Here is a 27383-nt window from a genome sequence, read left to right on the forward strand (position 1 = left end):
GTAAATCAACATCCTACCAAATCTTGAAAAAATTATTATTCTCTTGCCTCCCTGAATTTCTGATGGCATGGAGGATGTGTAGTAAAATAAATAGAGAATTTATTTGGCTGCATTTGGCTGTAGTCCTTATCCCTTCCATGCTTACCGTCTTGGCTGTCATTTCCTACATTTGAAAAGCTCTTTCCACTGAATTCAGCATAGCATGAAAAGCTGATGTGGTGTAGTGTAGTTCTTAAGACACTGCTCTATGTATTGGGAAATCTCTGGTTTAAGTTAGTACTAACCTGAATTTCACCCTTACTTTCACAGGGCTAGTTCCTGACAAAGTGGGGAAAAGAGAGTTTTGGGGAAGGCCTGTGGACCAATTCTAATATTTTTCAGGGGGTTCAGTAGTTGACTGTGTTAGATTTCCATGCTGCCCAACCTTTTGGGCCAGTGGGCCAATTTGAAATGTTTTAAAAGCGTCATAGGTGTCATCACAAAATGTCTACCATAGGAGAGTGCTCATTCACAAATTGGCTGCCATGGTGGTAGTCTCAGTCAGTCAGAAAACACCCGCAGCTCAGAAAGGCAAACTGATGGGACTAAAAGGTGATGAACTTGCATGATAACCTAACTACAAGTCAGAAGTCAGGTTTGAGTCCCGAAGCAGAGGTGAGTCTGTCCATCCCTAACACAAAACAGGATAAAAGTGGTAAAATATAGATCCAACACACACCTCAGCTACCTCTTTACAGTATGGTAAACACTGAAGCCCTGCATACAGAGAAAGTTCTCCAAAATTCTCACCCCTTCCCACAATTTTCAGATGCGATCTCTTTTCAACCCCTTTCCCCCAATGAATGCCCAAAAATTCATCATAGTGCTAGTTTATAGGCGAACCTAAGGAGGTTCACCTGGCATCTACACTATATTATTTCAGATGCCAGGTGAAGTCCATTTTATTCCCTCAGCATTTTAACAGTCTATAAACTCAATTTTAACTTTGCTGTTTTAAATTTGTATTTTAAATTTGTATTTCTGCACTGCTGCTGATTTTATCCTGGTTATGCTTTTATATTGTATTTTATATCATGTTTCTATAGTGTTAGTTTTATACTTGGAATAGTTTTAATTTTTGTGAACTGCCCAGGGAGCTTCGGCTATTGGGCGGTATAAAACTGCAATAAATAAATAAATAAATAATCATACTATAATTTTATGTACACTGGTTACATCCAACCTTTGCGTAAGTGGAAGCCCACTCATGCAATGGGACTCCCCCATCCTCTTCTCCTCCCTGCAACCCCCCCATGCATGCCCTAAATCTTCTGCAGGGAGTCCCTACAGAGCAGATCTGGAGGATGGACAGGGGGCTTCAGGGTAAAGGGGAAATCCATTCTGCCACTGGTGAAATGACACCATTGAATACAACCCATTGTTTGTAAACTGGTTAGGGATTTTATTATGTTAAGAATGGATAAATAAATAAATAAATGTTTAGGAGCTAGGTATAAATTAAACTAAAAGTAATAAATAGCTCAAGATAAAGTATAGTCAGGAAAGCTGTCTAGCTTTGTCCAGGCATTTTATTAATAAAACCCTTTTATGCACTATCCATGCAGGGCCTGGGGCTGACATTGAAATAAATCAGCTGTTGAAATGCTAGTAGAACTTCATTGACTCTGGAGCATTAAATAAGAAAGTGGTTCTTAGAGTTTGTCCATTTAAGTCCATCATTCCTGCAGACGGTCTTTGAACGCAACTTAATTCTACAGGCATTGAGCTAATCAGGGCAGGTGACTAAACACAAGCTAGTCTTGTAAAGAGAACAATAAAAGGAGCTCATTGTTTTGTGTGTGTTTTTTAAAAAATGGAGGGAGATGGCAGAACTAGTCTGAAAAGGCTTTGGGAACAGGAGAGTGTCTTCTGCTATGTACAGGTCTCCAGTGAAATATTTCCAAGCACCTAGTTGTGTGGCATACTGCCAGCACCACAATCAAGTTAATTAGGCAAAACCATAAAGATTTTAATAATGACTGCTGCAGGCGACAATTTGTACCACTTGAGCATGTTCCTTGCACCACTTGATGGTAATACCATCATGTTTTCAACACTGTGACCCTTGTAGCTGAAATCCAAGAAAACAAATGTATGTTGGAACTATTTGGCTTTCATTTGGGAAAGGAGTGGGTGGGGAATACAAGAATAAGCAGCCATACCTTCTTGAACTGAAATGAACACTCACAGTCTCAGTGTTCTTGTTCTTTTAAGAAGTCCAATATATTGTTTTCCCAAAACACAATGGCACATATATTGTGAACCGCCCAGAGAGCTTCGGCTATTGGGCGGTATAAAAATGTAATAAATAAAATAAAATAAAATAAAGGGACATGGCAGTGTCCCTTTAGTTAAGGTTGGACAGTGAAAAGAGCATTCTACCAAAGGGGTAAGTGAGGGGTCATTCTAACATTCATAAAATTGAAAATGTTTCACCAATCTTCCTGAAATTTACATGTGCCAGAAAGAAATGTGGATTTCACATACGTTGAAAATTTCAAGACGATTGGTGAAAGATTGAGGGAAGGAGGGCAGTTTAAAGTAGAAAAGGAAAGCAAAATCTTGAACCCCAGCATTGGGCAAAAGGCAGGATATAAATAAAAACAAAATAACAGAAGAAGAAGAAGAAGAAGAAGAAGAAGAAGAAGAAGAAGAAGAAGAAGAAGAAGAAGAAGAAGAAGAAGGGGAGGGGGAGGGGGAGGGGGGAGGGGGAGGGGGAGGGGGAGGGGGAGGGGGAGGGTTTCACATTTCACTCTGTATCTGATGTTCTTTTGCAGTTACTTTTCTTTATAAACCATTCATATCTTAAGACTACTTATGTGGCATGTTTTCATTGGTTTAACAAGTTAAAAGGAGTATTCACTGTTTTCCTGCTTATCTTATAAAATCTATTTTCAACAGGCCTGGTAACTTCAAGAGTAACAGAGTTGGGGGGAAATCCTCAATCTCTTTGTGATCAGTGGAACTGAGTAAGGTTCCCCTAGAGATAATTTAGACTGACCCCAACCACATAACACTATTCCCCATTCTGAAGAGGTCTGGATGACAGACTACTAAGGAAAAGAAAAGTAGCAGACCATAATAACAGTTTTCATGTGGTCATTTGCTTTATCAGGCAGGTGCTCCTGCAGGCTACCAAAAGGAAGGACTAACAAGCCATAAAGTTGCATGGCTGGGTCTGCCAGAAATCCGGCCTCAACACTCCTGGAAGGTCCATATTGTGCAGCACCCACTCTCAGATGAACTTGATGGAATTCCACCCTCTACTGGCCTCCCCTGCCTGGGTCTTGCAGGAAACTATAGGGACAGACAGAGCAGGCACACATAGCACACATAGTGTGCTATGACTGGCAAATCTAAAAGCAAGAATGTTGCTTTTCAAGAACCAAGGAAATTCAATGGGTCTTACTTTGAGTAAATATCTAGGGATGGAAAAGCAGCCTGTGTAAGAATTGAGCCATGCCAAGTTGGAATCAGATCAATTCATGCCTTAATTTTTAGGATATATATTTTAAGTTTGACTTTTGAAAATCCTAAAAGTCAAAGCATGAACTGATCTGATTCCAACTTGGTATGCCTAAAGCCCTACTTAAGTGCTACCATGCTGCCAAGTTTCATCTCTTTATCTTTAATTTCAGTTTTTTTTAAAAAAAAAATTAAGGTCCTAGACCCCAAAGAGATTTGTGTTTGAAATTTTAAAAATTCCTAAAACTCAAGGCATGAATGGATCTGCTTCAAACTTGGCATGGCTAAATCCCTACTTAAGAGCTACCATGTTGCCAATTTTTATCTCTAAAAGTGAGGGAGATATAAGCATTTTGGTTAATTTATTAATTTTATAAGTGAGTTCAACACATAACACTAGCTTTGATTTTATATTGGATGTCAACATGGTGTAACATCCTGGCTGACGATGGCTTGGTTGTCAACTGTATACTATCTGGTCATCCATTACACAAAGCCATGAAATGCATTAAACAAAAAATCTATGGTTTACAAAACAACATTAAGGCTCTACAGTTTTCAACCAAGCTCCAAAAAGCAGGGACATTGGGAGTTAAGGCTCACAAGTGAAATTCTCATTCTCCCAAAGCAGATAAACCATGAAGACAGGATGGAGAATATGGTATGCAAAGGTGACTGTGGGGTTGTGGAAAACTGATGACGAACAACTTAGGGCCACCTACTTCTGTTTTTTGTTTAGAGCAGCCCTTCCCCAACCTGGTGCCCTCCAAAGGTGTTGGACTACAATTCCCATCATTGCAAGTCAGTATGTCCCATGGTCAGGAATGCTGGGACTTGTAATCTCAAATGTCTGGAGGGCAACTCATCTGCTAGCAGCTCGTCTAAATATTGACTGTCAGTTGGGAAAGAAAACAGGGAGGAGAGGTGTTGGCTGTCTGCTTAAGCTCTTTACTACTTATAGTATCCTGGAGAAGGGCATGGCTGTCTGGCTGGATGCTTGACTAGATAAAACCCTAAACCAGAGCCCTCCTGAAAGTAGATCAGGATGGAATGCAACATTGGGTTGGAGCCCCACTTGTCTCCTCTACAGATGTATATGTCAGGTCCATCCACTAGTGGCTTGAAATATACTTGAGTTCCTACCAGAAGGATTATGCTTTCCTTCATTGTGTTCTCGCTGCTTGGCAATGTTCAGCTAGTATATTGGTAAACCCTGTTCTATTTCTTGCACAAATTCATTCTCTAATGCAGCCTCCCCCAAACTGGCACCCTTGAGATGTGTTAGGCTATAACTCCCAGCATCCCCAGCCAACATGGGCATTGTGATCCAACACATCTCAAAGTTGCCAGGTTGGAGAGGGCTGCTGTATGGCAGGGATGGGGAACATCTGGCCCTCCAGATGTTGTTGAAATGCAACTCCTCATGATATCTCACTATTGGCTATGCTGGCAAGATAGCTGATAGGCATTTTAGTCCAACAACAAATGGAGGACCACACATCCCCCACCCTTCCTTGATTGCATTCTCCCAGTAGAAAATATTCTCCAGTTCTCAAGTTTATGACTTCATTGTTAATTCGATAATTCTGAGTTCATGGTCTTCCACTGAATGAATGATGAACTTTAGTGGTAACTACATTCTTTCTATAAATCCTGTTTAAAATCCAATTAAACATTTACCAAACAAATAAGAGGTAATGATGAGGGCTGCAATCCCATATTCACTTCCCTGGAATCATATGTGTCTAATCTACACTGCTTCTTAATGTGGATTCTGACAATCCAGGTCAAAATCTGGAAAAAGATAAAAAGTATGATGATCTACCATTTGTTTTTGAAAAGAAAGAAAGGAAATGAAAGCTAACGTGAACTCCAAGTCCCTGTTGTAAAGAAAATAGGATATTCATTATTCCAAGTCATGAGAATTTGCCACAACCACAAAAACAATTGGATGTTAATTGAGGAATTCTAGTGTATCTAATCCATTGTTTGGGAATGGAGTAGGCTAATGATGAATCCATTTAGTACCCATGTTTCCTCAAGCAATTTCATACCAGGACAAACTGATAGCTGAGAGAATCCTTGCCACTATATTAGCTCCTGCAGTCATAAAAGAAAACTTTCATGTCTGAGGAGGAGACCAAAGCAGTTTTATAACAGAGGGTGCAACTAATTTGATGTTCTTTCTTTACAGATGACGATGAATGTGAAAATACCACACAACTTTGTGGAGATAATGCGAATTGTACAAATACTGTGGGAAGTTACTACTGCATGTGTGCACCTGGGTTCACATCTAGTAATGGAAACATAACCTTTGTAACCAATGATGGGACTTCTTGCCAAGGTAAGATGTTAATAGATGTCGGGTTAGTTCTTCTTACCACTTTTTCTCTGGTTCAATCTTAGACGCCAAAGATTACACTGAACTGTGTAGCTTGAGTCTCATTACAAACTCGTTGCCAGTCATGAAAGTTCCTGCTCAATATTCTAGTCTAGTTTCATTCAGTTTCTGAATAAGAAATTATTTAGTCCTGATAACTTTACATAAACATTATTTTGGTAGCCTCAGCAAAACCTTACTTGGTCATTCTAGAAAAAACATTTGCCATTTCAAGCACAATAGATTCAGGATTTATTTTGCTTCCTCATCTTTCTTTGTCTACCACTTACTTGACTGGAATAGTAATATGAAGCATTTCAATTTAACATTACCTGCCATGAATTGGGGAAGAGAAAGTCTGGTTCTATGGCTTATGCTTCTGAGAAGGTCAGGTTTCATTAGCCATTTCGCCTGCTGAAAATTTAAGCTATAGCAATGAGAAGAGGCCCTGAGGTTTAGATATCTGACTGTTGCCCTATTCAGGCATTCACCTGAATTTGTGAGGTCTAGAAGGATGGGCACTGTCCCTGCCCCCAACTTACCAGTACCTTCATTGAGCAGGGATGTCTGAAGAAGTGGTCTATTTGCATTGGCTTGAACATGCATAGAACTGTCCACAAAATTGGAGAGCCATAATTGGAGTTCCAGTGACATGAAGATTTCTACTTGCATTCAAGCAAACATGAGCAGAGCTTTTTAGAGCTTGCTGCTCAATGTGGGAAAGTCAGGAACTGAGGAGATCAAGATGTGGCATGCATTGTGGAATGGGGAGGCCTTCATAGTTCCATTCTTTTAACCCTCATGAGATCAGATGAAAGCCTGAATAGGGTTTTTATTGCAGGATGCTATTTATTTTGGAGCGCCACCAGACAGGGGGAAATCGCATTTCCCTACAGCACTTTTCTGTCCCGCAATAGGAACGAGCAGCTACCTCTTTCTCCATATGGGGAAGAAAGAGGAAGCCGGCAATGACCACATGGCTCATTGTGTGGGCATTTTTATCGTGCTGCTTTTCCTGAACACAGCAGGAAATGGTGGCAAGCTCACTTCAATCAAAAACATCAGACTTACCGGGTCACAGAAAAAAGAGCAGAAGGAGTGGGAGAAGCATCAAAAGGATCTGCAAATAATCGTAAGTGGCCAGTAACAAGTACGCGATAAAACGCTCATCTGATGATGTTCTCATTGTACCATATAGCCACTACTCGTACCTGACAGAAGCCCATTCACCGCCCTGCTTGACTGGCTTGGGGGGGGTATTTTGTGAGCAGGGAGGAGGCAGAAACGAGACAAACACAGCTCAGGCTGCACGTGTGCTGCCTCATGTTGTGGGGGCAGAGCCGAGGGTATAAAGGCTCGCCGCCACGAGGCACTTGGCCTCTTTCACTTTTGGCCCCACCCTCCCACCCTACAAACCAGTATAAGTGTAACTAGTCACCCTCTTTGGAGAGGGGGCTAAGTAGGAATTTTCCCTGCCATTTAGAAATGAGCAGGTTTTCTCCTACTCCATACTGGATCCAATCGTTAGACTGGGAGGATAAATAGGTTGATCTAATGGCAGGTTTGTGTGGGAATTGGTGGGAGTCAGGATAGGGATGGTGACCACTCTGGCACCTTTATGGTGATGGGCAATCCAGAGGTCCTGGTCCTCGGGGCTTTGAAGCCTTCGTATCAGGATAGGGTTTGTCTTTGGGGACCTTCTTCTCTCATCTACTCGTCTGTGCAGCCTGAGTGGAGATGACGCAGGTCGGTCTCTCCAAACACGCAAGTGTGGTTGGGAAGGGGGCTGGGTCACTCGACCCCCCTTTTCCAGTGGAGTGGATCGCCCTGGGGACAGGCTAGATGCCTGAAGAGAAATAAGATGATTCCCGCACGTTCACATGCAGATCCATGGAGGGTAGAATCTCCATGAGTAAATAAAGAGGCCCTATTTTAATCCCATATTCTGGTGTCTGTGTTTTATTTCTGGTACTTTCTTCTCTGTTCGCAAGAGATGGCAGCAGGACCATCCTTGGCAGATGGACTTTTGGAAATGTTAGATCAAGTTGCTAGGGTGATGGGACCTAAAGAACTCCACTCACCTGCATCAATTTCTTTTACTTTTCTGAGAATATACTTCCTCAATAACTGAAGGATGGAGAAATGTAGGACCATTGCACTAATGGGCAGATGGGGCTGCCATGTGTGCAAAGCTTTCCTCTTTTACTGCCATATGAGAGATAGGACAGTGGTGGACTCATATCCGTTGCACCTTAAATTGCAGTGAATGGAAAAGCCAACACTTGCCATGATAATTTCCATGTGTGAATTTGAAAGCCCATCAAGGACAACCCAGGGCTAATAGGTTCGATCAATATAATATATTCTATCCCTGTACAATCTTGCATGTATCTCTTCAGGATTTACGTAATTTAACTCCTAATGGAATATGTTTAGGATTTATATTGAACAACAACAAACCCTGCAAGAAAAATATATTTAACAATTGTTATAGATCCTGGAGATAGTTTTTCTTTAGTATTTTGCTTTGTGGTGGAGGTCTTCTCTTAATTTTCTTAGCTTGCTGGACTATATCTCAAGGACTAGGGAAACAATCAATAAATCAAATATTATTTTGGCAGGAATACTATCCCCGTGTTGATTGTATCATGTTCAAGATACATCTCGCATGCTTTATAATCTTGATAATTTATTTTCCACATCGTATTCCCAATATGAGAGAAATGCCTGCCTTTTAGTCTAGGGAGGCATTTAGTAAACATTTTTGGGGGGATGCTTCATATTCCTATCAAACTCTTTTTCAGCTTCATAGAATTTTATTACCACACTCTCCCACAATGACATACACTGTGGTTGATTTCTACAATGTGAGACATTGGAATTCATGTCTTGATAGGTGGCCATGCAGAGGAGGTGATCATATGTGTGGGTTCATCGATGGGCAATAATTTTGAAAGACAGTGAAATATCAATTGCAATTAGACAAAAGAGCCACTGACAGCACACTCATCTATTTACGTTTACTTGGAAGTAAACCCTATTGTGTCCATTGGGGTTTATTTTGCATAGGATTTCAGCCTTAATACCCTGTAATCTTTCTGCTGATGAACAAGTGGGTGGATAATGGGGTGGGGGGACTAATTGTATGAATTTTATTACCCAAAAATATAAAATTTAGAAAAATATAAACAGCTAAAATCAGCTGCCTTAGTCAGCTGATGCACTTTGCCTAATGCCAGTCCACATATGTACTTCCACTGCTATGCTTGGTAAATTTGTATTCCGTAATTTATTTTAAAATAGATTATGCAATACAAATTAGACTGAAATATTCATATACATATGCTAAACTAATAATGGAGTAATCCTGTGGTCTCTTGGAGGGCATCTTAGGAAATATAGGATGGTGTGAATTTCCCTCCCCGAGGTCATTACTCCTACAACATTGGGGATGGAAATTTGAGCATAGGTAACCCAACCCAACCCATCACTCACTGCTGCCATGGAAAGGACCATGGTGACTTCTCTTCCAAGGTCACAAGAGAAGCCTTGGATAAGAGTCAGATAGAGAGAAAAGGGAGTGGGTCAGTGGGCAGGGGGAGGAGGAGAGGAAGGGGTCATAGCTCCACTGTATGCATGAATCTCTCTATTACCACCCCCCAAGAAATAAAGAGCGACTACTCCATGAATCCATCCATCCATCCATCCATGAAGAGGCAGATCCACTGCAACCAGTATTCACATATTGACTGAAGTGTGAAAATGTGTATTTTTATTAATACACTTTGTAAAATGCACATTTTTCAAACTACTCTTTTTTAAAAAAAAGACATAAGTTCAGGAATTTGCAAACATTTTCTCAAAAATCTTTGCTCCCGTTCATCTTCAGGACTGCAAGCGGGGTAAATTCGAATGATTTGCGAACTGAAACTAAATTCTTGTACATCCCTACAATTTGGTTAAACATGTTCAAAAGTAGGAACGGGAGGCAAAAATTACTCCAGCATTTCCCCTACCATGCAATCCAGGACTTAAGAAAGACAGAGGGCTCCAGTTTTAGAACCCTCTGTCTATACAGCGGGAATTCCTTATGATTGTGCTCTAACATTCCTTGTATAGGAACCAATAGGATCACACCACAGTGTAGCTAAAACATTGAAAAACAGGATTATACAACCAAAAAATGGAAAAAAAATATTTATTTCATTTCATTTCTATACCACCCAATAGCCAAAGCTCTCTGGATAGTTTGCAAAAAATTAAAGCCACAAGGTAGCACATAAAATATGGAAGTTTAAAATCACAATATAAAAGTACACAGATACTATTTTTTTATAAAAGTACACATAGATACTATTTTTAATCAATATTTTATGTATTTTATACTTATTGTTGTTTCCCGCCTCGATCAAGATGGCGAGGCAGGTAAGAAATTATTATTATTATTATTATTTTAAAAAGGTTGTTTCAAAACATTTTTTAATGACAACCTAATATTATCTTGGCTTTCTAGGATTGTAGCACTCGATACCAGCACTGAATTTCCATGAGTTTGTAGGCCACATGTCCTTTTCTTTTTCACATTTGAAGTGTGAAATGAAGTCAAAAATAGCTTTATGCAACAGCACTTCGTTGGCTCTATGCCATAACGATACATCATTTGTATTGGGCTGTCTCTTTGCTCCTTCTCTTCACACTGTGGGACTAGCAGTTAACTGATTCTTTACACAAGGATATTCTAGTCCTCCATAAAGAGCTAATACACATTGTTTGACCTTTTCTATGATGTAGTTCAGATATAACTCTATCCACAAGCAAACGAAAGTCACTAAAGAACATATCAACAAATAACTGAGAGAACTGGGCTCATAGTGAGTACATTCATTGTCTTTCTTAGGGCTCATCTACACCGAGCAGGATATTCCACTATGAAAGCAGTATGAAAGTGGTATATAAAAGGTAAGAGCCACACTACTGCTTTATAGCAGTACTGAAGTGCACTGACAACTGCTGGGGCCCATTGGCACATACCATATACTGCTTGCATACCACTTCATAGTGTTATATCCTGCTTGGTGTAGATGTGTCACGGCCCTCAACAGTTGTCAGTGAATTCAGTACCACTAAAAAGCAGTAGTGTAGATCCTGCAGTGTACTTCAATACGCTATAAAGCATTAGTGTGGCTCCTGCCTCTTATATACCGCTTTCATAGTGGAATATTCTGCTTGGTGTAGATGAGCCCCTAATGTAGTAGATACAAGTTTGTTAAGTTCTCATAGTTCAATGCCTGAAGTTTCTATGAGAATTTCCATTCCCACAATTCTAACACCCAGACATAATTCGAGGATCAGAATTATATAAATATATATAAATAAATTGACACAAGAAGAAGGAGGAGAGGAGAGCACCAACTGAAAAATAGAATAGCTCCATACCAATCCTATAAATTAGTGCAGACTTCCATAACAACACATCAGAAATATACCTCCCAGGAGAAGTTCAAAATATCTAATAACAGTATTAAATATCACTATTAAGGATTATTAGCACATTAAATAGGAAGATGAATTAGGGTGCAATTCATCTTCCCATGAAGTAGGGTATAGAAGACCTCCTTCTCTATGTGCCAAATCAAAGTATGTCATATCCCACATTACATCATCAGGAGTATAACAGCATCAACTCCTTCTTCCAGCCCACATTAGTGAGATTACAGCCCACCCACCGACCCTCACCTAACTATCCGTACACCTCTTTCTCAACCACCCCTCTATCTGACTTCCTGCCATCAGCAGTGCTGGTGGAAGGCAGGCAGAGAGGAAGGTCTCTCCTATCTGATAATTGACACACAGCTAGGACTGCCTATTCCTCAGGAGCAGGTAGAGAACTGGAGCTGTAGATGGGTAGAATTTATTTGATTGATTGATTGATTTAATACCCTACCTTTTTACCAAATAAATGGTGCTCAAGGCAGCGAACAATAATAAAAAATTATATTGGCCTGCTGAAATAAGAACAGAGGGAGCCATCCTAGGCCATAGCTAGACCAGGCCTATATCCCTGGGATTGTCCTGGAATCATCCCTGTGCATCCAAATGACACACAGAGGATCCCGGGAGCAAGCAGGGATGACTCCTCCATTTGCCTGGGATAATCCTTAGGTCTAGCTAAGGTCCTAGAGTCCCTTGGCCAGGAGTTCCAGAGCCTGGGAGCAGCTACTGAGGTCGTCTCTTACATCCCCACCAAATGTGTCTCCAATAACAGCGGGACTAAAAGAAGGATATCCCTGGAATATCTTAAAACCCAGGGATGAAGTAGGTTGGGTCAGGGTGATTATAAAAACAATATTGGTCATTGGAACATATTGGCCAGGGAGTCCACCATTTCAGCATCAGTGAATGTTCAGAAACAAAGTTACTATCTATATGTACCTGTGGTTTGAGTATAGAGTTTCATGACTCATGGAATCAATGATTTGTGCAGTTTGTATAATGAATTCATGAATATGAGGACCAGCTGTTATCCCATTAACCTATTGTCACAATTTGGTCAAGAGCAACCAATGCAAAGGCTCCCAGTTTCTTCCAAGAAGCATATTTTAGTTATTTAACACATGTTGGACTGAATTACATATTGCTGATATGAAACTTGAGTTGGAAAACTACAATCTATTTCTATATCAGTAATGTATCTTTCTCATATGTCAAATACCCATTTTAGGGCCAAGTCTTGTTGTGGAGAGTCGTACTTTCAGATTTTCCCTACTGAGAATGCAAAATGTTGCTGCGAGTGACTTACGTACTAGAGGCACGTAGTGTTCTTTCACTCTATACATGCTTCTGATAATGTGATTATCACTGTCAGCTCTGAAAGCAATCTATTAGGTGAGAGGGTGGAAGATTGTGTCTGATTCTGATACCCATCTTCTCCTCTTCCAACCCTTCCATCCCCACCAAAGACTATTGGTTCTTCTGCTTGATAGAGATGGTAACCTATGCACAACAGCAGCCTAAACTTCATATGGATTTTAACCAGGTTGGACCAAGTACACAGTCATCCCAATCCATGCATGGGGCAGTAATACATTAGGGATGCTAATGAAACCATGTGGAATCTGAGGTGCACACCAGCATTCCTTGTAGTTTCACAAAAAAAGGCCATAGTGCAAAGCTGGGATTCTGGCCAACTACATACATGATCAGAGAGCTCTGCCTCCACAACTATGGCAGCGCCATTGACCCAGGGATGAAACCTCAAGCAGCAAAATGTCTTTGGCCAGTCCTGCCTTAAGTGTGCACAGAAGTATGAAGTCATTTTTACAATGACAACCACATGCAATTGTTGTTTTCTAAGCCAAACAGATGGGGCCCCAACTGGACAACTCTTGAGTAAGCAGTCCTTGAATTTCACCCTGAGTTTCTCGAATTTAAAAGTGGTTGTCAGAAAATACTTATAAATTATTTAAGTTAATAATTAACCTCTTTCTTTTGCACTGATAATTTTGAACCACACTGAATAATGTATGACTGTCTCTGCACAGTGTTTATCATGTTTTAGGGAAAGTGCTGTTAGTATTAATTTATGCATTAATGTTTAATACTCTATTTATAAGTGCCATTTTAAACCTGACAGATATGCAGTATATCATTTTGTCACTCACTTCAAAAAGCACTGCAATCTGTTGCAAGTTTGTTTGTCCCTCGGTAGAAAGCTATTTATTTGCTCAATGTGTTTTGGACCGAGGCTCCTTTATGCAGCTGACATGAACAGAAAAACGCTTCTAATCATGAACCGAGTCTCTGGCTGATCTGTACAACCATTACGAAAATGGATGTTCTGCCATTGTTTCCTTGTGCTTGACACTTGAATTTTTTGAAAAGTGAATCTGTGTTTTGTCAATGGACTGTGCCTATCCTACTCATCAAACTAATCTTGTTTACAATTTTCTGCTAGGCAGAGGTTACATGGAGCCTATTCTTTTATCATTACAAGAGAGCAAAGGGGGATACTTCCTGTGGGGGGTGGAATAGTGGTATCCCTTGCAGTGAATAACTTTGCATTTTATATTTTGTCCAGTATAATGAAATAGGAAAGCTAGGTAAAGGTGCCTCCTAAAGATCAGGGTTATTGTCCTACAGATAGAATAAAGATTTGCAATCTTAAAAGTCTTATAACTGGAACAGCAGGAGTCAAGACAATGCATTAGCAAATGTCATCGCGAAGTGATGGTCCAGTTATAGAAAAGAGGCTAAGCCAAAATAGACATTGAACAACTTTATTGTCACATCCAGTCAAGAATAGCAGCATAGCTGAGTGTCTTCCATGAAGCATATTTTAGTTCTTTAGCATACGTTGGACTGAACTACATATAGCTGACATGCCACTTGACTTGGAAAATGACAATCAGTTTATATATGCCGATAGTATATCTCAAATATCTATTTTGATGCTGAGCTGATATTTTTTGTAATATATATATATATATATATATATATGTGTGTGTGTGTGTGTGTGTGTGTGTGTGCGCGCGTGTGCACGCGCGTATGCTTCCTCTGGATATACTAGGAGGGTAGTTGGGCTTGTGCAGACTCTAGAGTAAAAAGTAGGGCTGTGCACAGACCCCCCGATCCGCTTCAGAGCCTGATTCAGACCTTCTGAATTGGGCCTAATCTGCCTCAGACTGATCTGGACCCTCCAACTCACCTCGGACCCGGACCCGGAATCTCTGACTGTGTATATGGTGGTGGCAGGTTAGTGCTGCAATGAACTAAAACCCTGTGCTTTTACTGCCTCAGGGAGCCAATGGCTAATCCCTATGCCATAGTGAAAGTGGGGGTTTCTGGCACTGGGCCCACCCACCCCTGTCTTCTGCCTGGGTAGACGGCAACCAATCGGGGGTAGCCATCCACAATTACCTGACATAACTCATTATGAAGTGCTTTGTGTTTTGCTATTACTATAATTTTTGCTTACCAGTTTCATGACATTGAATATATATTAACAGGAGATCTTCTTGGTAGTTCTTCATGTATAAAAAATGGAAATGTGAACTTAAGTACCGAAGACATAAGCTCTGTTTTAGGCTTTTCAATGCTTGGGATTTATTTTAAACACAGGCTTACTGGGATTCTGTGCTGAATATCTCATCTCAAGCCAATAATATATAAATACATAGTAAAGAAAAAAGGTACCCCTGGCCATATGCAGAGTGCATTTCTGCCACACAGAGAAACCACCGCTGGGCCAAACACGATCGAGACTAGGAGCTGGCAGAATCTGCTCTCCAGACATGCTTGGGTCGCACACCGTCGTCTCTGTTTTCTTGCTACCTTGAACTTTATCCTGTGCAGCAATATAATTTTTATGCATGTTTCCATTACATTTGACAAATAGATTAGCTTTTCTCTTTAAAGCACACCCATACCCACCCACACATGAAATTTTGATATGCAATTGCCTGCCGTAGGCTGGGCTGCTATCAACAAAGCGGCAAGGTGTTAGTATGTAAAACCTTTTTTAAAAATTCAATTTCTCACAATATTTGCAGATATAGATGAGTGCCATGAACCAGTAAGCGCTGCCTGTGGAGATCATGCGAAATGTGAAAATGTGTATGGAGACTATCACTGCTCCTGTAAGGAAGGTTATCAACCATCCACAGGAAAATTACAGTTTATGCCAAATGATGGCACTTCCTGCCAAGGTAAATGATATTATAGAGGTTTATGTGTTATTATAGAACCATGTCTTCTGAGAGGCCCACCAGTGTCTCTTTATCTTCCGTTAGATTAATCAGCTGGATATGAAAAAGTGGCAAGTCGTGAATGTCTAGATTTTTTTAAAGAGAAGACTGATATGTGTGTATGCTGAAAAAAAGAAGTAGCCTGTTCGTATTATAATATACCGATTTACTTTTCTCCAATTCTGTAACAACAAATATCTATTTACTGTCCAGGAAACCAAATACATGGTATAAGTGACTGTAGACTGTCATCAATAAATCTTTATATCCCAGAGCTGTGTGAAAGTTGGTCAAAATCAAGCTTTTACAGAAATCTGATTATTTAAAACAATGAAATTATATTGGCTTATATTTCCCCCTCAATTCCAGTTGCATTTTCTACCAAGTCATCGTAGATATTTTTTAATACATTGGTGTACTACATTAATTAGGGCTACATCAGACATTACATTCAATGTGTGGTTACCATACATTTAGCCCTTCCTCTGTAACATCTAGTAGAAAGTGAATAATAATAATAATAATAATAATAATAATAATAATAATAATAATAATAATTTGTTTCATTGTACAAAAGCCAACTTGACAGCAGTTGAATCTTTCTTCAACACTGATGATGGGACAGTGTCCTCCACCATACCAGAAGGTAGTAGTCTAGCTTAGGGAATGCATGGCAGGCTGCATTGCACACAACTCTCTTCTCCCAAACCTTGTTGCCATCTATCCGCTACTTGAGGCTAGTGCTTCCTTTTGCCTAATGATAGGGTCCTGGTCGTCAGTGCCAAGATAGGAATGTATGCATAGCATTATCTAAAGAAGACTGGGCATACATTATCCTAGTCTTATAACTGTTTGATATATGTTCCTTGGCCCTAGTCCTCCTAAACCAAACTATGTTCAGTCTACCATTTCAGAACCAGCCATGAATCTAGGCATCTTCTGAGCCATTCACAGCACCACATGTTTATTCAGCCTGAATGAACAGGAAGTAAATTTAGGGTGTTTAAAGAAAAAGAAAAAAGTTATGAGACATCATACTAGAATTAAAAATCGGAATGGTGGGGCTTTGGTTGGGGGGGGGGGCATGCTCAGAGTTGTAATCCAACACATCTGGAAGGCACCAACTTGGGGAAGGCTGCACTAAACTGTTACTAGGCTTATGCAATGATTATGTTACAGTGCCCTAATTAGATTCCCTTTTAATTTCAACAGAAATGCCAACAGTAAAGTGTGAACTGAACTATGGATGTATAGCTGAAAATATTAACAGAACTTTAGCTAAAGTAAGTAAGTCGTGCATAAAGATTAATCATGAAATACTTTCATTACCCCCCCCTTTCCTGAAATGTTATTTATAATGATTCTGCTACTACACTGCTATGTTTCTATGCCCACAAAATATCTCCCTGTCCCAAATGGCAGAATCCAATGGGCTTCCGCTGACCTGCCTCCTTCCGGAAATGAGTGTTGCAGCTCATTTGCAGTTGTTCCTGTTGCAACAGTAGTCCTCCGCTAGCACATGGCAGCGATACTGCATCCTGCAAGCATATTTCCCATATTCCCTTCCCTCTTATTCACCCTGCTCCGAGGCAGCTTGTGTTAGCAGTTATTCTACCCATATCTCATGGTTTGGTAGAGATTTTTAGCGATTAAAAATGCCCACGTTAGCCATGTCTGCTGGTGATGCAGTCAGCTGAAGTCCAACCAAATATTATTTATTTTATTTTTATTATTTTTATTTATTGCATTTCTATACTGCCCAATAGCTGGAGCTCTCTGGGCTGTTCACAAAAATTAAAACCATTCAAAGTATAAAACAACAGTATAAAACCATAATATAAAATACAATATAAAAGCTCAACCAGATAAAAACAGCAGCAATGCAAAATTACAAATTTAAAACACCAAGTAAAAATTCATTTATAGACGGTTAAAATGCTGGGAGAATAAAAAGGTTTTCACCTGGCATCTAAAGACATATAATGTAGGTGCCAAGCGAACCTCCTTAGGGAGCTCATTCCACAGCCGGGATGCCACAGCAGAGAAGGCTCTCCTCCTGGTAGCCACCTGACTCACTTCCTTTGGCAGGGGCTCATGGAGAAGGACCCCTGAGGATGACCTTAGGGTCCAGGCAGGTACATACAGGAGGAGGTGTTCCTTCAGATAGCCAGGCCCCAAGCCATTTAGGGCTTTAAATGTTAATACCAGCACTTTGAATCGGACCCAGACCTGGACTGGCAGCCAATGAAGCTGAAAAAGGACTGGCGTGATGTGGTCTCATTGGCCAGTCCCTGTTAGTAACCATGATTCTCTGTTTTGTACCAGTTGAAGTTTCCAGACCATTTTCAAAGGCAGCCCCATGTATAACTCATTGCAGTAATCCAAACAAGAGGTTATCAGAGCATGGATAATTGTAGCTAGGCTATCTCTGTCCAGATAAGGGCGCAGTTGGTATATCAGCCTAAGCTGATAAAAGGTGCTCTTTGCCACTGAGTTCACCTGTGCCTCAAGTGGCAGTTCTGGATCCAAGAGCACCCCCAGACTATGGACCCGATCCTTTAGGGAGAGTGCAACCTCCCCAGGACAGGGCAAACATCACCTCGCCGGACAGATGAACCACCCGCTAACAGTACCTCCGTCTTGTCTGGATTGAGTCTCAGGTTGTTAGCCCTCATTCAGTCAATTACCGTGCCCAGGCACTGGTTCAGAACAGCCACTGCCTCACCTGGGTTTGATGAAAAGGAAAGGTAGAGCTGAGTATCATCCGCATATTGACGACACCTCAGTCCACATCACCAGATAACCTCCCCCAGCGGCTTCATGTATATGTTAAACAGCATAGGGGATAAAATAGAGCCCTGTGGAACCCCATGGCTTAGGAGCCAGGGCACAGAGCAATAATCCCCCAGCACCACCTTCTGGAAGTAGCCATCCAAGTAGGAGTGGAACCACTGCAACGCAGTACCTCCAACTCCCAGCTCAAACAACCTATCCAGAAGGATACCATGGTCGATGGTATCGAAAGCCGCTGAGAGGTCCAGGAGATCCAACAGAGTCACACTCCCCCTGTCCCTCTCCCAGCAAAGGTCATACCACAGGGTGACCAAGGCAGTTTCCTTCCAAAACCAGGCCTGAAACCCGATTGAAATGGATCTAGATAAATATGGCATGGATTCCCTGAAATTTGTAGAAGGAACTGAGAATCACATTTTATTCTGGCACAAACGTCAGCCCAAAGAAGAGCAGCTGTTGGGCAGGCCCCTTCTATAGAGCTCATGGCCACGTACACAGGCTTTTCCATTTGTCCTCACAACCATCCTGTGGGGTAGACTGAGAAATAATGACTCACCCAAGGATACCAACAAGCCATAGCTGGGATCAGTGGAGGTTGGCAGCTCCAATTTGGGTGGGGCTATGATTCCATTATGGGTTTCAGTCAGAACCGGAAGGAACTCTAAAGGAGCTATGCAAAGTCCAGCACCTTTAGAGTTCTGGCTGTTTCTGCCTGAAACCCATAATGGAATCACAGCTCTACTGAAATTGGAGCCACCAGCTTCCTCTGGCTGGGATTTGAACACCGGATTTCCCAGTCCGCATTCAAAATTTTATCTACTATAGTAGGTTTGCTTTTTAAAACTCAGTAAAAGTACTGAACTCCTTGCTGGGGAATTATAGCAGGATCTTGTTGACTCATATTAATAAGTGATTATAAATCTTCATTTGACTTTAAATATTGCAAATGCCATGCATAATGATTTAAACTTTCTTTCAGATTAGAAAAATAAAAGAACCCCTGGCTATATTACAAGAAATCAATCAGAACACTGTAGGACAAATTTCACCAGTTGATGTGATTTCCTACATAGAAGCATTATCTGACTCTTGTCCCTTGCTAAGCGCCATGAATAACATGATTTCTGACAATGAAATGCTCCGTAACCTAACTCTTAATGTGAGTGACTTGAGCCTTGGAATTTATTTTTTTGCCACATATAAAATATAGTATATAACTCTTATATAGTCTCTCTTTTTTTATTAATCAAACAGGAATTTGTTATTACTGTGAACAATTTTGTCCAGAAGGATAAAATTGCAGTGTGGGAAGCTATCCCAGCAGATAACAGAAGAAGAAGTCTCACTAAACTGATGCATGCTGCAGAACAAACAACAGCTCTCATGTCACAGAACTTCCCAAAGTCGACAGAAGTAGAGGTTAATGCTAGTGATTTGGGTATGCAAAATAAAACAAATGATATTGCAGGCTGATGGTTGATGTTTTGTTCCAGGACAGCATGTTGATATTAGAAGCAATGTTGTGTGAATCTCACGTGATAGTTTTGGCTTTAGTTTTACGAAATCCGATAGATGTGAGCGATATTCTAAGCTGGTGAAAAAAGAATGTAGGCAATGTCTTGTCTTTGCAAATGTTTTCCCCATATTTTCATGTACGTGTTGGAAAAGAAATGCCAGGTCCTATTGCCAGCAATGAGCTGATGCTAGGGGTGTGCATGGACCCCCCGCTCCGCACCGCTCCACCCATACTCCGCTCCTCTTCATCGCAGAGCTCCGGCTCTAAATCGGAGCTCCGCAGTGGAGGGGAGTGGCGCCAGGTAAGGCCAGGAGAGAAGGGCGGGGGGGTTACCGGGCCCTGCCGCCATCGCCGCCCGTGCGGCGACAGCGGCAGAGCCCGGTAAGGGACCAAGGGGGAGGGGGGCCTTACCTGCCTCCGTCCACGGTCCATCGGCTTCTTCAATTGAGCCCGCGGTTCAACGCAAGTGCGGCCTAGACTTCCTGGTTGAACCGCGGGCTCAATTGAAGAAGCCGACAGACCGCGGATGGACGCAGGTAAGGGAGAGGAGGGGGAGTTACCGGGCCCTGCCGCTGTCGCCACATGGGCGACAACGACAACGGCAGGGCCCGGTAAACCCCACTTACCTTTCCAGCGGAACTCTGGATCGAGGCGAAGGATCCGCCTTCACCTCGATCCTCTTCGCCATGCTCTGCTGGCCCCCCAATCCTCTTTGCCTCCGCCTTAAGGGCAGGCGAAGTCCCCCACTCCCCTTCTAATTCGCCGGTCCGATTAGAAGCGGAGCACATCCCTAGCTGATGCCCATTTTCTACTCTGTCCTGATTATCAATCACTCCTGCATTTGTCATAGTCAAATGTGCCCAAGGTTTAGTATGGGCCTGTAATGTGCAAAACGAATATGCATGTACCATACCATTGTGGGGCAATATTGAAAAATTTGAATTGTTGAAATCTGACTACAGAATCCCCAAGTATAGGATGAGGATGCATATATTATAAAGAAGGATCATAAACTCTTGGTATCCCTGGCCCAATCCTGATGTAGTGCTTGTAAATGTGGGTGCTTAGTAATTGCTGTAAGATCCCTACACTTCCAAATGTTTCCTTGGCACGACCGTCACTTTCAGATGCATTTACCCATCTTTCCATTCCTTCCCATGGTACCTCCCATTATGTATTTATATGTATATTCTGCTCAAAAAGTGGATTTACATGTAAATTTTCTCTCATAGGGCAGAATCCAATGGGGTGCTTTGGATTGGCCATGGAGAATTTGCTAAACTCAAGTTGAAGCAATCTTTCTTTTAGTATTCACCACCTAATGGCATGCAAAAATATTTTGCCTTATTTATTTGCATAGAATCATAGAATAGCAGAGTTGGAAGGGGCCTACAAGGCCATCGAGTCCAACCCCCTGCTCAATGCAGGAATCCACCCTAAAGCATCCCTGACAGATGGTTGTCCAGCTGCCTCTTGAAGGCCTCTAGTGTGGGAGAACCCACAACCTCACCAGGCAACTGATTCCATTGTCGTACTGCTCTAACAGTCAGGAACTTTTTCCTGATGTCCAGCTGGAATCTGGCTTCCTTTAACTTGAGCCCTACACTCTGGGAGAATCAAGAAGAGATCCTGGCCCTCCTCTGTGTGACAACCTTTTAAGTTGATCAGAGATTCCAGGCTAGCAGGACTTATTTCTTATGTTGAGAAAAACATTTGCTGAGAACTGGTCCATTGAAAACCTCTGATATATGCATTAAGCAAAAGAGAGTCCAGCTAAGTAATTCCAGTCCATTAGTCAAATTCTTGTTTTGCTTTTAACAAAATATCTGATCGACTTCTTTGTTCTCTTATGGGCAATTAAAGCCCTGTACTACAATGAACAAACTGAAGAATTCTGCATTGTATTCCAATGTAGTTTTTGTCCTGGATGGAGGAGATATTTGGTTGGTTGGTGCCTTTGTTTTTGTTATATCATTATAGTGTAGTGCTAGGGTATTCCATGCCTTTTGTATGGTATTCACTTCACCCCCGAAGTCTATTGTAAAATAAATAGCATCCTCCTGTGCTTTTAAATACTGCAATTGGTTATTCCCTTTCAGACATGTATTCTTAATAAAGCAGAAGCTCTTTTGAAAGTAGCTTCCATTATTCTATACAGAGCCTCATTTAATGCAAAGCAAATTAAGGGCTGCATTTTTCCAATGAAAGAATGAAAGGTACAAAAAGAGAACTAAAAGATGTATGTCTGCTATGAATAACAAAGTCCTAGGATTTAAGGCATACATGTATTACATTAATGGAAAGTGTGTGGGGGAGTCTTCCCCCTTGAAATATTTGGCAGAACTCTGCACTTTTGAAATCTGCAATAACTGTGCAGACCGGTGTGACCTTTGTTGCAGAACTGATAATCTGGGATGCAAGTGTGATTTTCAATGGGAATCTTCCCCTCCCCCACACACATACTACTTCTTCTTTTCTTTTTCAGCTCTCAAAGTCTTTGCCTTTGATATGCAACATGTGGACCTCAATCAACATGTGCAGATGGGAGGAGATATGATAACAGTCTTTGCTAAGAGAAAGAAAGCATCTATTTCTAAAGGTGGGTAAAGCCACAGCGGCTTTCATTAATAGAACATAACAGTTGAGTCCAACAGCCGTTTCTGGAAGCTGCCTTCACAAAAGTCAGGAGAGTAAATTCATCAGCAGGACCTGTCATGGTGGGAGTGTTAGTAAGGACATTACTGAAAATGCACTCTACTAACACAGAAGGGAATGTTCCACTACTATTTTGAAGATTTCATTCCCACTGTAATAAAGCTTCAACAAGTTTATTATGAACTATCATTACAACCTCTAGCTGATTTACCCCCACAAAACATACACACACACACACACACCTCAAAACAAAACTTGGGATTCCATTTTACAGTAATAAGACACACTTCATGGATTACCCAAAGCAACACAGTTACTGTCTTCCAGAGGATGCTCCCACACTACTTCCAATTAACTTCTGCAGCTTTCATTCAAATTGTTAGGATGTGCCTTATGGTTATTTAGAAATGTGAGCTCTGGAGTGTATCCCTACCAAGGTATGTAATACTGAGATCCACCCCAATCCAGTGGGCAGAAGATGAGTAGTATGTTAGCAGTCACAGGAGAGTGGCAACCATTCTCGTGTGAAGTGAGTGTGAATCTGACTGATGATTCCAAAAATCGAACTGATTCACTTTTTTCTGTTTTTAAGTATATTCACCTAATGTGGGGTGTGTTTGTGTATTTAATTGTATGCTTAAAAATGTGATAAAGCCATCTTTGCAAATACATACTGTAGGTCGTGATATTTATTTATTATTATTATTTATTTTATTTATTACATTTCTATACCGCCCAATAGCCGGAGCTCTCGGTGATGGATTAACTATAGCCCTTTGTCAAGTATAAACTGCTTTTCATGCTTATAGTCATCCATGTCCATGCCAAGTGTAAACTAATTTTTTCAGTTGTGTAATCTTTGAAGCACCTCACTTATGCATCCAGAACCAGCCACGTACATTGGAGGTCATGGGCTTTCTAAATTATAGAATCCAGTATAGGTAAAGATCTGGATTTAGGAGTTCATTGCTAGTACAATCTACAAAACACTGTTCTTTCCCCTATCTTCAATTGAGTAGGAGCAATGACTGGTGGCTTATACCCAAACTTTACAGTCTTGGCAATTCTGGCTAAGCCTGATGGAAGTTGGAGGCCACAACATCTGGAAGGCCACAAGTTACCCATTCCTCATTTAGCCTTGAGGGGGAGGTTACTCTCCTCCTCTGGTATGGCTATGAGAAGGAATCAGAAGCATTCACTTCCATTTTTAGCTAACCACAGTCTATTGCTATGTCTGAACTTACGAAAACTGTGGTTAGCCTTAATTGTGCTTTATTGAAACAAGACAACTTCAAACTCTGCTTTATGAAGTTGGCTTGTTTCCCAAAACTATAATAATATCCAGAGTTTAGAATTTGGACAAAATGATAATCAGTGGTTAGCTGAAAACAGAAGCAAAAACTTCTGACCTCCTTGCAGCCATGCTGGAGGAAAAGAGGGGAAAGGGGAATGCACAAGACGAACCTCATGTATGTATTGCTAAACCATAGTTTAGTGTTACTAAACCAGGTCTCTGTGTCTTGTGCTGACCCTGCAATAAGCTTCTTATTGATTATTTATTTCGTCATTTCTTAGTCAATGTCGAATTAATATCACTTTTTATCTCAGCAGGAGCATCCTAAATAAATGCATTTCAGACTTTAGTATTGGAAGAGGCACAAAGATTTCATTGCAGACGCTAGATCCTTGACCAGGATCAAATGTCTGCACTTGGAAATATCCGAAGTTAAATCACAAAATAAATTAAATAGAAATTAAGAGCATTTGTTATTGTTACTTTTTAAAATATACGTAATAACTACAGTCATCTTTTTGTCAGTATGGGTTTGAAGCAAAGGTATTTGTGACTTTGCAATTCATACATAATAAATAAGCCACATTTAGAACATGACAATTGTAGAACTGGTAAGTTGCCCATAGGTACAGATATTCCAGATGGGGGGAAAAACATATCTGGAATCCAAAACGTGTCCCCACTTGCCTAAATGACATTCTTACATCTCAGTTCAACTGAAAGATATACCTTCCAAATATACACTGCATCCGTCGGCTTAATTTTCCATGACAAATACTCATTTTTAATACTGATGGCAATTAAATTGCTTTCAAAGCCAACATTCTTTGGTGCATCTAAAACTGTTTTAAATATGTGTTCTTCACATATTTTATGTATTTTATGCAAGAGCAGTAAGAATGATTATTGTTTGCCAAGAATGTTTGTTGTTTGTTGTTTTCTTAATGTCTTGAATGTTGTTTTTCTTTTCCTTTTTTGAGCAACAGCCCACTAAGCATGGTTTGCTTGATTGATAGGCACCGTTGCAGTTGTGTTTCTCCACTACAGCAATATCGGCTCTCTGCTTTCATCATCGCAGAACCTCTCATTGAAGGAAAATTCAGAGCATGGAGAGACAGTAGGGTCATCGGTTATAGCTGTCGTCATCAGCTCTGCTCCACCTAAGCTCTACCCAGCTGAGAAAATAACATTTACTTTAAAGCATGCACAGGTAAGCTTCTTTTTATCGTTCCTTAATTAAAAGTAAGCTTGTAATTATTTTGTAACACGTAGCAACTGGGCGTTCATTTTGTGGTTCAGTTACGGCTATGTTGTGTGCTGATATGGGTATAATACAATTAGAAAGGAAATTACAACCCTTGAGTTCAGCACAGCAAGCACAAGGAAGGGAGTGTGTTACCACTGCAAAGTGTTGATGGGAATTGACAAGAGTAATAACTGCCTGTTGGTTCTACTACACATTTGTCAATAAATTTGTTAGTGTAATCCAAGTCTCCTCTTCACCTCTCAGCATTGTCAAATTACAGAGTGTGCATCTGTTGTATTTGTTATCTTACCTGGACTGGCAAAAATGGATGGGCAAAATTTAACAGGGCATTGAAGTGGATGGTGCTGCTGTATCTTACAGGCATGTTTCTACTCAGGAGTAGAGGCAGCAATTTCACTGAAAACTTGAAAATCCACATCACTCCTGTTCCTTCCACCTGTAGCATGTGGTATTACATGTATGTCATAGACATAGATAGAAGTTTTTTTTTGCAGGACTCAGAAAGCTGCTTCCCCACACACACACTAGGTGTCCTCTTTTTTGGTTTCCCAAATATGGTCACCCTAAGATAGGATGAAAATTCCGAAGCTAGTAGCTGGACTCAATTATATCTTCCAGAGCAACATTCTGCAATCCGGTGCCCTCCAGATGTTTTGGACTACAACTCGCAGAATTCCTGGCCATTGGCTGACTGAGCTGATGGCAAGTGAAGTCCAAAACATCTGGAGGACATCAGGTTGGGAAAGGCTGCTCCAGAGAAAGAGAAATTAGAAAGTATTGGCAGAAACAAGGCCACTAGAAAGGGCAATAAGCAAAGGACATATTAATTGCAAGACTTTTCAAAATATATCATGGTGAGAGTTTGTTTATAAAAGCCAGGAAGAATATTTGAAAAAATAGGAGAAAGAAGGTATGCATTGTTTTGCCTATCTTGTTTCATCTTTCTGTTTGTTTGTTTGTTTGTTTTTATTTATATGTTGCTCCTCCTTTAATCTGAATTATGAACAGTTAAGATTTTGCAGTTCATATGTTTAAAAACTTACAATGAATTGTCTTAGCTATTACATATATTTATTTTTGAATGATTTTGTGCCATTTGCCTTCCGTAAAACATTTTGTTTCTGTTTCAGACTGTAGACAAAAAATACACTAAGTGTGCATTCTGGAATTATTCAGAAGACACAATGGAAGGAAGCTGGTCTACAGAAGGATGTGAGCGGTCACATTTCAATAGCACTCACACCTCGTGCAGATGTAATCATCTTACTCATTTTGCTGTTTTGATGTCCTCAAATGGCTCTGAAGTTGTAAGTGCTTTTTAATATAATATTTATTCATTCTGTTTGGTAGTTTACACACCATCATTTAAAGTATGGAATGCTTTTCCCGGTGCAGTTAAATCAGTATTTCCTTCTTTCTCATATTTTTGTCACTGAGCCAATATACAATGGAAGAATTCTTCTGTATTTGAAATTTTCATGGCTAGGTTGTCCCTGAACTTTAGACTCCCAGAATCTCTAAAGAATCCATTATAACAATGTGATGCACATTTTCTCTCTTACATTCAGTGCTGACTTCTCTTGGGGCCTGATAAGCTTTTCACCTGTTTATTATTTGTGATAAACTGTTATAGAGTGTTTTTCAATGCACCAAGTTAATATTACCTGTATATAATTCATTCTTATCAATAACCTTGTGACTCAAACGACTGCTGTTCCCATTTTACAAATGGACTTGTGGGGCAGGCAGGGGAGGGTAAATAGAGTGGCAATGAAAGTCACTAAACTGCCAGAAATAGATATAGGGAAATCAGTCTGTCTCCAGCCTGTGTATTTTCACGTGCCCACCTATAACTCCTTTCCATACTGTTTTCTGATTCATATATAATGCACAGTCAAATACATTTTGAAATACATATTTTTTAAAATTAATATTCACTCAAAATAGGCTTTTTAGTATGTTGCTACCCCAAGACATTTTCCAATGTATCCTGGGGTGATAAAATGCCCCACAATCAGAAGTGTGCCTGTGGTATCAGAAGAAGTATGTTTTAAACTCAAAATATTAGGGGAAAAATGGAAAGTGGTAAGCAGCTGAAACTTGAAGACATTATGCAGGTGACAGAAGACATGTGTAAGTTCTGCAATGTAAAGAGCATGAGAGGAACCGTGGTATCTCAATCTGATAGTTAAAATTCATTTTTGAAACTTTTTTAAAAAAACACTAAG

At 40.5% G+C, this 27383-nt stretch overlaps 1 protein-coding gene across 1 annotated transcript in view; it reads left to right on the forward strand.

Annotated features, from left to right (window-relative positions):
• The window catches only part of ADGRL4 (adhesion G protein-coupled receptor L4), a 113415-nt gene that overhangs the window by 55660 nt on the left and 30372 nt on the right, over positions 1–27383 (forward strand). The window contains exons 3-10 of the mRNA XM_063137030.1: positions 5699–5851; positions 15436–15591; positions 16843–16913; positions 19403–19582; positions 19678–19861; positions 22425–22538; positions 24905–25098; positions 26286–26462. Of these exons, the coding sequence (XP_062993100.1) occupies positions 5699–5851; positions 15436–15591; positions 16843–16913; positions 19403–19582; positions 19678–19861; positions 22425–22538; positions 24905–25098; positions 26286–26462 (1229 nt within the window). The remainder of the gene's footprint in view (positions 1–5698; positions 5852–15435; positions 15592–16842; positions 16914–19402; positions 19583–19677; positions 19862–22424; positions 22539–24904; positions 25099–26285; positions 26463–27383) is intronic.

Source organism: Elgaria multicarinata, chromosome 1 (assembly GCF_023053635.1).
Source record: "Elgaria multicarinata webbii isolate HBS135686 ecotype San Diego chromosome 1, rElgMul1.1.pri, whole genome shotgun sequence".
In the NCBI taxonomy this organism is placed as follows: domain Eukaryota; kingdom Metazoa; phylum Chordata; class Lepidosauria; order Squamata; family Anguidae; genus Elgaria; species Elgaria multicarinata.